Source organism: Tupaia chinensis, unplaced genomic scaffold (assembly GCF_000334495.1).
Source record: "Tupaia chinensis unplaced genomic scaffold, TupChi_1.0 Scaffold148210_1, whole genome shotgun sequence".
Lineage (NCBI taxonomy): Eukaryota > Metazoa > Chordata > Mammalia > Scandentia > Tupaiidae > Tupaia > Tupaia belangeri.
This window is the reverse complement of record NW_006208060.1, coordinates 261,851-271,168: the sequence shown is the minus strand read 5'-3', so window position 1 is coordinate 271,168 and position 9,318 is coordinate 261,851. Positions and strand designations below refer to the sequence as shown.

Here is a 9,318-nt window from a genome sequence, read left to right as displayed (position 1 = left end):
TCACGCTCTCCCTGACCACCTTCCCGCTGCCTGTCGCCACCCGGGTCTTTGACATCTTCATGTATGAGGTGAGGGCCCGGCGGGTCGCCCTGCCCTGCGCACCCACCAATGGGGCAGGGAGCCCCTCTGGGCGCAGGGCGGAGACTCACTGCACCTCTGCCTTCCAGGGGCTGGAGATCGTGTTCCGGGTGGGCCTGGCCCTGCTGCAGGTGAACCAGACAGAGCTGATGCAGCTGGATATGGAGGGCATGTCCCAGGTGGGCCGGGGGCGCCCTCCAGGTGACGGGCAGGGAGGAGGGTGGTTTCCTGGGCATCCTGGTCCTCCCCACCCACTCTGTCCCCAGAGGCCACCCTCCATGGAGGACCAGGGTGGGTGACTAGGGGCCCCCAGGCAGGGCTGACACAGGCAGGCTCCCACTCCCGCCTCCCCCTCACAGATCCCACTCCGGTGCCCCCAGGCTATGAGCGGATGGTAGCACTGGCCCAGCCGTGAGGCTCCAGCTGCCTGGCCTGGAGAGGGCGCAGGGGGGCATGAGGGGTCTAGGGCAGCCTTACCCTGCCCAACCCGGGTCGCCCAGGCCTATCTGCCCAGCCAAGACCGACCTCCTCTCCTGCCATCTCCCAGCCAGGCCACCCCACTCCTCCCCGCACCCTCCAGCTGGTCCTCGGGGGAAGAATGTACAAAGGCCTCAGTGTGTCCCCGAACACGGGCGGCCATTGTCTGCCACCGCCAGAGGGGACCAGCTGGGCCAGGGAGCCGGAGCTCGGTCCACCGCCGTTCACCTTAACCCTTGCCGAGGCTTTAGGTCCCCTCCATGCACCTTCCTCCAGGAAGGCCTCCTGTGCTCTGACCACACTCACCCCAACCTTCGCCCCTAGAGCTCCCAGCCCGTCCTTCCCCTCCGCCGTCCTCGCTCCTCGCCCTCGGTCAGTCGTTCATTCACTCTGCAAACACTGAGGGCCCACAGCAGGCCCGGCCCTGCATGGGGACGCAGGGCCAGGGGACACCTGGCCTCCTCCAGGCAGCAGGCCAAGACAGCAGGCCTTGGGCGGTCCCTGGCACTCCGGCCGCCCGCGGTGACAGCCGTGTCCCCACACCCCCAGTACTTCCAGAGGGTGATCCCCCACCAGTTCGACAGCTGCCCGGACAAGCTGGTCCTCAAGGCCTACCAGGTCAAGTACAACCCCAAGAAGATGAAGAGGTCAGTGCCGGGCGGCCGGGCTGTGGCAGGAGGGCGGGATGAGGGCGGGACAGTGACGGTGCCTTCCCTCCGCAGGCTGGAGAAGGAATACGCCGCCATGAAAAGTAAGGAGATGGAGGAGCAGATCGAGATTAAGGTGAGCATGGCCCGGCGCCGGCGGCGGCTCCCGGACGTGGCCGCCAGAGGGCGCGAGAGGGCGGGCCTGCCTGGCGCACCGGGCAGACCAGGCTGAGTCCACGGGGAACGAGGCCCTCGAGGCCCCTGCCCGCAGGAGCCCCCAGTGTCCTGGGGAGACAGGAAACCGCTGAGCTCCCGGGGTCGGGAGGAGGGCCCAGGCCGAACAGGGCACATGCCGGCCCAGAGCTCCGGCTCCAAGGCCCAGGCAGCAGCTGCTTGGGAGGCTGGAGAGAGATGAAGCAACTAACTTAGGGGGAACCCCTGAGAGGGGGCAGCAGGGCCCCAGGGTCCCCTGCATCTCTCTCTCCTTCCTTTCACGTCCACCCCTCCACACAGTTTATTCTCTCAACAAGCGTTTATTTATTTAGAATTATTTTTATTCAACTTTATTATTTTTGAATTTGACCAGAGAAAGAGAGGAGGAAAGTAAGAAAGAAAACAAGCTGCCGGGTTTGGGACTCGAACTGCAGTCAGCCATGTGGGAGTCCAGTAACTTAACCACCATGCCACCTGCCGGCCCCATGACAAGTGTTTATTAAGCGTCTACTGTATGCCACTAAGGGAGGCAGACAAAGCAATAAACCCCAACACAGCCTGACACAGTCCTCTTCACGGGCAGAGCCTCATGATGGCTAAGACCAGAGCCCAACAGACCAGGGTTCGAATCCCAGCCCCACCACGAACCGGCTGTGTGACCCCATGCAGGTGAATTCACCTCTCTGAGCCTCAGTGGCCCCATCCGTAAAATGGGGTTGATAGCTGTTCTGCTGTTCAAATTATATATTTTTAAAAACTTTATGCAGGGGACCAGCAGTTACATGGCTGGACTCCCATGTAATTCACTGCAGTTTGAGTCCTGGACCCAGCAGCTTAAAACACCGGGCATGTATGTGTGCGTGCCCAAGATCCCGAGAGGAGCATGGAGGAGAAGGGATTGTGGCGTGACCATCCCCCCTGGGGGGTGATTTCTCGCTTTCTGTCTCTCTGTCTCTCTCGGTCTGTCCAGCAAGTGCATGCACCATATAGCAAAAATCTCTCAAAAAGTAAGTGAATAAATAAATAAATAAATAAATAAATAAAAGTTTATTCAGGGGCCAGCAGGTGGCATGGCAGTTAAGACCTGGATCCCACATGTCCAACTGCACGGTTGAAGTCCCAGAACCGGAGTCTTGAAAAACACACTGGCCGGGGGGGGGGGGGCGGGTTTAGCATAATGGCTATGTCGCTGGACTCCCATGTAGTCAACCACGGTTCAAGTCCTGGATCCGGTGGCTTAACAAAACACCAGGCATGTATGTGTGCGTGCCCAAGATCCCGAGAGGAGAATGGAGGAGAAGGGATTGCGGCGTGGCCATCCCCCCTGGGGGGTGATTTCTCACTCTCTGTCTCTCTTGTATCTGTCTTTCTGGCGAGCGCACGCGTCCTACGGCAAAAATCTAAAATCCAAAAACCAGGGGCTTGCAGGCAGGCAGTGGGGGTGGGGGTGGGGGCTGTTTGAGAGCAGCTTCCCCCAGGACGTGGGGGTGTTGTCCTTACCAGACCTGAGCTCAGGCAGGCAGATCCCACCGGCCCCCACACGCGGGGCCACGGAAGGCTTCGCATCACTTTTACTGAACCAAAGGTTTTGTTTACTTCGCTAGAGAGCGCATGTGCTTGCCGGAGAGAGACAGAGAATGGGAGAGCACCCCCACGGGGCACGGTCACACCGCAATTCTCCATCTCTCCCTCCTTTCAGGATTTTGGGCATGCACACGCATGCGCCTGGTGTGTTTCTCTAGCTGCTGGGTCTGGGGCTCGAACTGCACCATCAGCCAGGTGGGATCCAGCCACTATAACCAGCAGACCATCAGCTGGCACTAGAAAAAAATGTTTTAGGTTTATTTTATTCATGATCGCATACGCACAAGATAGGGAGGGAGGGAGGGGGGAGAGAGAGAGAGAAGCACTCATGACAGGTTTTCATCGTAACCCAATTCTCTTCCCCCAACCTTCCAGTTTGTCAGAACCTTGGGTATGTGTGTTCGCACCCAGTGTGTTTCAAGTTAACCAGTTTTTTTTAAAAAGAATTATTCAATTTTATTTATTCATTCATTTATTTTTAATTTGACCAGAGAGAGAGAGGGAGAGAGAAAGCAAGCCACCAGGTCCAGGACCTGAACCATGGTCTGCCATGTGGGAGTGTCCAGCACCTTACCCACCATGCCACCTGCTGGTTCCCCAGATTAACCATTTTTTATGCTACAGGCTACACCTAGGCTGGGCCCCACTCCCAGAAAAAGCTTCTTTTTTTGGTAGGGGGGAGAAGTTTTTGCTATAGGACACGTGCGTGTGCCAGAAAGACAGAGACAGAGAGACAGCGAGGAATCATCCCCCAGGGGGGATGGCCATGCCGCAATCCCTTCTCCATTCTCCTCTCGGGATCTTGGGCACACATGCACACGTGCCCGCGTGAGTTTAAGTCACTGGGTCCGGTACTCGAACCGTGGTCGACTACATGGGAGTCCAGTGACATAGCCATTACGCCAACTGCTGTTCCCCCCCCTTTTTAATGGACCATTCTAAACAGGAATTGGCCGTTTTCTCATCCTGGCCGGAGGTGGCCTGGCCCTGAGGAGGCTGACTGCGGTGGTGGGTGAATGCCGGGTACCGGGGTTCGTGTGTACAGGCGGGGGCAGGCTCTAACATTCTCCCTGCCTCCTCCCTTTTCCACAGAGGCTTCGGACAGAAAACCGGCTTCTGAAACAGCGGATTGAGACCCTAGAGAAGGTGAGAGGCTTGGGGTGCTGGCTCCCAGCCCACCCCGAACCAGCAGATGAAACCCCCTCCAATCCCCCTGTAACCAGAGGCTCTGGAGAGACCTCGCTCACCCTGTTAACCCCGGGGTTGGGGCTGAGTCAGCACCTCCGTGTCTTCTGCTCCCTCCCAGGCTGCCTGGGTCCAGGGGAGAAGGAGGGGAAATATTAAAGAAGGGGGTCCCAGGGCCCCCACTTCCCTCGTTCTCACCCGGGACCACAGCAAGTGGTTGCCAGGCATTGAAGGACCGGAGTGCCCTGGCCCCAAACCCTCCATTCTTGATCTGCCTCAAGATTGAAACACATCCTGTACCCCACCCTCTCGGTCAGCCTCTGCACCCCAACACGGCATGGGTCTTCCACCAGAGCCCCAGCCTAGCCGGCCCTGGAGGGTGGACTCTAGGTTTCCCAGCCCCATGGCTGCCTGGAAGCAGAAGGCACCCCTGCCCACCCCCACTCAGGCTCGAACCCCTCTCTAGGATGGAGCTGGCTCTGGGTGGTCTTCCTCTGGGTCCTCTCCCGCTGGTTCTCTGGCCTTCACTCTGCTGTCCCCGCTTCTAGACATAGTCCACTGCGTTAGTGACAAGTGACTCTTGTCTGTCTCTCCCCTTCTCCTGTCCCCGCGCCTTCCGCTCTGCCTCCTCCCCCTGTCGCTCTGGGACCCCTTCGCCCGCCCACCCGGGTAGGAGAGCGCGGCCCTGGCTGATAGGTTAATCCAGGTACTGTAGCTTTTCCGTCTCCCTCCTCCTTTCCTTCCCGGCCCCTCCCCTGGCCCCCCGCACACGACAGCCAGCCGTCCTGGAGGTGCAGGGGGCCGGCCTGACGCTGTGCATGAGGCAGCCCGGGATGCTTCTGGGGGAGACAGAGGCTGTCCTTGGGGGGGCATGTGAAGGGGAGAGAAACATGGCCTGGGAGCATCGTTGGGGTGCGAACGTGCACGCATGTGGACAGAAAGTTTCCTCCCTCCAGGGGACAGGGGCGGGGGCCCAGGAGAGCTTGGGGCCCCCGAAAAGCGTATCTGCTTCCGGCCCTGTTGTGCGCACGGCGGCGAGCTTACACACTCACACCCACGCACGCACACACATGCATGGGCACGCGCCGCGGCTCGCCCCAGCACTGCTGCTCTGCACAACCCTCCTCTCACTCACTCGCTTGCCTGTCTGGAACGGCTTATTCTGGAAGCTTCCACTCCCCACATGGTGGTTCCAAGCCTGGGGTGGTTGGGTGAGGGAGAGCATGAGAGGGGAGGCCTCCTAGCCCCGGGCGGTGGGGCCTCAGAGTCCAAGGGGAAGGTGTGCCCAGCAGAGACGTCTTCCACCTCTGGCCAGTGAAGGCTGCGGCCCGGGAACCCGAGCTCTGGGCCCCTCTGCCGGCGCCCACTCTCCCCAGCAGAGCCCTGCACGAGCAGGCGGAGGTGGTGTCTGCTGTGCCACCCAGGGGCAGAGCCCAGCATGGGAAGACGGGAGGACCAGGGGCCCCAGAAGGCAGCCCACGCCTGGCGCCTGTACCCCATTTCAGCCTGGCCGAGCCCGAGCCTCGGGTTGGGTCTGCACCTCCCAGGCTCTTCCAGGTGCCCTGTTCCCCCCTGCCCGCTCCCACGGCCCCAGGCTCCATCTCAGGCCCTGGGTGCCCCCCTCTCACTTCCCTCCGCCTCTGCCCCGTCTGGGCCTCCCCATGGGGCCCGACGCAGGGCTTGGGGTGAGAGCGGAGGATCACGGCCTCCCGTCCTCGCTGTGCTCAGGGGCAGGTGACGCGGGCCCAGGAGGCCGAGGAGAACTACGTCATCAAGCGGGAGCTGGCGGGCGTGCGGCAGCAGTGCAGCTCGGCGGCCGAGGACCTGCAGAAGGCGCAGAGCTCCGCGGCCCGCCCCCCCGCGCGCCCCCCCGCCCCGCCCCTGACACGCCCACGGCCCCGCCCACGGTCCGGGCCGCGCCCCACGGCGGCCTCTGAGACCCAGGCTGTCCTTGGCACAGCAGATGGGGCTTAGCTTCTCGGGTCCCCAGGAGCCAGCGGTGAAGGGTGGGAGTTCTCTCCCTTTGCCTTGAGAAGAGGGTGGCCGGGCAGTTGGGGGCCCTCTGGGCCCACCCCTCAGAGGAGTAGGATAGAGAGGCCGCAACGCTGAATCCAGGGGCGCGTGGACCCTTGGGCTGGGCCCCCACCCAGTGAGTCGGCTCCTGGAAGGGGCTTTCGGGACTTCAGGACTTTACTGCAGCGGAGCCCTCTGGCCGCCCCACTTCCTAGACGCCTGGCCCGTAGCTCTCAAACTGGGCGGGCCCCTGCAATCCAGGGCCTGGCATTAGGGTTCCTCCACCCCAGGCCTGGAGACTTTGACTCAGGCCTGGCCTGAGGGTCTGGCTTGCTCTCATTAGCGCGCAGGTGCGTCGCCCACAGGTGGGCCTCAGAGCCTGGAAGTGCCCTAGCCCTGCCTGGCTGGGAGAGATGGCTAAGAGGGTAAGAGGGAAACTGAGGCTGTGTGCGGCTCAGTTATTTAACTTTATTTATTTTTATTTGACCAGAGAGGTACAGAGTGAAAAAGAGAAAGAGAAAGCAAGCCGCCAGGTCTGGGACTCAAACCACTGTCGGCCATGTGGGAGGCCAGTGCCCTTAACCACCAGACCACCTGCCAGCCCCTGTTTTTTAGATTTTTTTACCGTAAGGTGCATACCTTTGTCAGAGAGACAAAGAGAGAGGGAAAGTGAGAAATCACCCCCACCTCAGACAATGGCTGTGCCGCAATCCCTTCTGCTTCATCCTCTCGGGATTTGGGGCACCCATGTACATGCACCCCCATGTGTTTACCAAGCCACCAGGCCCGGTACTTGAACCGTGGACAGCCACGTGGGATCCAGCGCCTTAACCACTGCTCCACCTTGACCCAGCCTTTCCTGTTTTGAAAAGGCGGCGGGATGGGACTGGTAGGTGACATGGTGGTTAAGGGCTCACTGTGGGGCACGTGCACTCGCCAGAAAGACAGAGAGAGAGACAGAGAGACAGAAAGCAAGAAACCACCACCCGGGGGGGATGGCCACGCCGCAATCCCTTCTCCTCCATTCTCCTCTCGGGATCTTGGGCACGCACGCACACGCGCCCGGCGTGAGTTTAAGCCACCGGGTCTGGGACTCGAACTGCGGTCGGCTACATGGGAGTCCAGCAACATAGTCATTATGCCAACTGCTGGTCCCACTTTCTCACTTTTTTTCTCTCTCTCTCTCACTCTGTCTCTCTCTGGTTAAATTCAAAACAAAGTTAAATAAAATAATTTTTAATTATTTTATTGCATTATTATCATGATTCTTTGTTTTAGTTTGACCAGAGGGAGACAAAGAGAGAAAGGGAGAGCAGAGAACCCAGCCTCAAGGTCCGGACGCCAGCCATGGCCGGCCATGTGGGATTCCAGCACCTTCACCACCACACCACCTACTGGCCACAATAATTTTTTTTTTTTTTTTTTAAGAATTATCGGGCCGGCATGTGGCGTGGTGGTTGGAGGCGCTGGACTCCCATATGTCCAACTGTGGTTCAAGTCCCAGACCTGGCAGTTTGCTTTCTCACATCCCTCTCTTACTCTGTCTGCAGTCAAATCAAATAAATTAATTAATAAAGTCAAATAAAATAATTCTAAAAAAATAATTCTGTTTTATCTTTAATTATTATTATTATTTTAATTTGACCAGCGAGGGACAGAGAGAGAGAGGGAAAGTGAGAAAGCAACCTACTGGATCTGAGACTCAGAACACGCTAGGCCATTGTGGGAGTCCAGTGCCCTTAACTACCGCGCCACCTGCTGGCCACAAGAAAATAATGCTTTAAAAAAAAAAAAGGAGACAGACCACAACCCAGCCCCCTCACCCCCCGGACACCCACAGCCACCAGCGTCCGTCTGGGGCATCCCTGGCCTCGGGGAGTCCTTTCCCGAGAAAACGGCTTGACTAGGCTGCCTGCCTGGACCCCTAGGTCAGAGCATGAGGCTTGGAGCCCCCAAACCTGAGCCTGTCTCCCAGCTCAGGGGCTCTGGGAGGGTAGCCCAGGCCTGAGCGCACAGCCGGCTGGCACAGGGCTGCCCACACCCGAGCCGCAGCCCGAGGCCCAGCGCAGTCCTCTGGCTCCTCCAGGAGAACCCGCGCCTCACCGAGGACTTCGTGTCCCACCTGGAGACCGAGCTGGAGCAGTCGCGGCTGCGGGAGACGGAGACTCTGGGGGCGCTGCGGGAGATGCAGGACAAGGTTCTCGACATGGAGAAGGCAGGTCTGAGGGACCCTGGGGAAGGGAGGGACGAGGGTATGGGGGTGCAGAAGGGCCCTAGGCAAGGAGAAGGGGCAGCAGGGGGACCAGTGGGGAGTGTCCAGGTTCCGCATCCTACCTCCACCCAGCCCGCCCCTGCAGAGGGGCCTCCTCTGCCTGCTGCCTTCAGACCCGGGAGTCTCCCGGGCCCCTCCCCTGTGTCTGCACCGCAGGATCGGGGGGAGGGGGGAGTGGAGCCCTCACTGCCAGGCCCTCCCAAACCCTGAAGGTGTGTGCACACATACACGCTCACACGCACTTACAAGGATGCACACATGCCAGGTGGCAAGCGGGGCACACCCACCATCATGGGCAGGGCATAGCCACCCTGGTGTACAAGTCACCATTGCAGCGTGGTGACTTCCAGGGGCTTCCCACCCCATCTCCCTGAGGCCCTGGTTCAATGCCAGAGGGAGGCAAGGGAAGGCCCCGGGCCCAGCAGGGCTCACCCTCAACTCCCAGAGCAGACTGGCCCGGCCACACCACTCCGAAGCTCCCATGGCTCCCCCAGCCCCCGTCACCAAGCGAGAGCTGGATTTCCCCCTCCCTCTCACCCCCAGACCCAAATGGGTCAGTGAGGACTTGGCATGCCCAGCTGAGCTTTGGCCCCAGAGACTGGGGCACAAATGCCTCACCCCTGGGGTATCAGGGCAAGGCCTTCCTGTTCCCAGGAAACGGGGCTGCCAGGCCTGGTCTGGGGCAGCAAAGGATGCTACCACCGTGGCTTCTCTGTCCTGCTGGGGCGAGCGCAGGATCCCACACGGAGGGCTGGGGATGGATCCCAGACTCCCAGGGATGAGGCCAGCCCTCTCCGCTCACGCCCACCCCAGCCAGCCTGGTGTTACTAGCAATGAAATTTATGGAGG

General features: G+C 60.1%; 1 protein-coding gene across 1 annotated transcript in view; it reads left to right on the top strand.

Moving 5' to 3' along the window:
• EVI5L (ecotropic viral integration site 5 like) overlaps nucleotides 1-9,318 on the top strand; it is a 35,778-nt gene that overhangs the window by 20,831 nt on the left and 5,629 nt on the right. The window contains exons 10-17 of the mRNA XM_014584909.2: nucleotides 1-68; nucleotides 168-257; nucleotides 1,105-1,202; nucleotides 1,278-1,338; nucleotides 4,092-4,145; nucleotides 4,858-4,890; nucleotides 5,913-6,036; nucleotides 8,267-8,416. The exon at nucleotides 1-68 is cut by the window's left edge and continues 28 nt beyond it. Of these exons, the coding sequence (XP_014440395.1) occupies nucleotides 1-68; nucleotides 168-257; nucleotides 1,105-1,202; nucleotides 1,278-1,338; nucleotides 4,092-4,145; nucleotides 4,858-4,890; nucleotides 5,913-6,036; nucleotides 8,267-8,416 (678 nt within the window). The remainder of the gene's footprint in view (nucleotides 69-167; nucleotides 258-1,104; nucleotides 1,203-1,277; nucleotides 1,339-4,091; nucleotides 4,146-4,857; nucleotides 4,891-5,912; nucleotides 6,037-8,266; nucleotides 8,417-9,318) is intronic.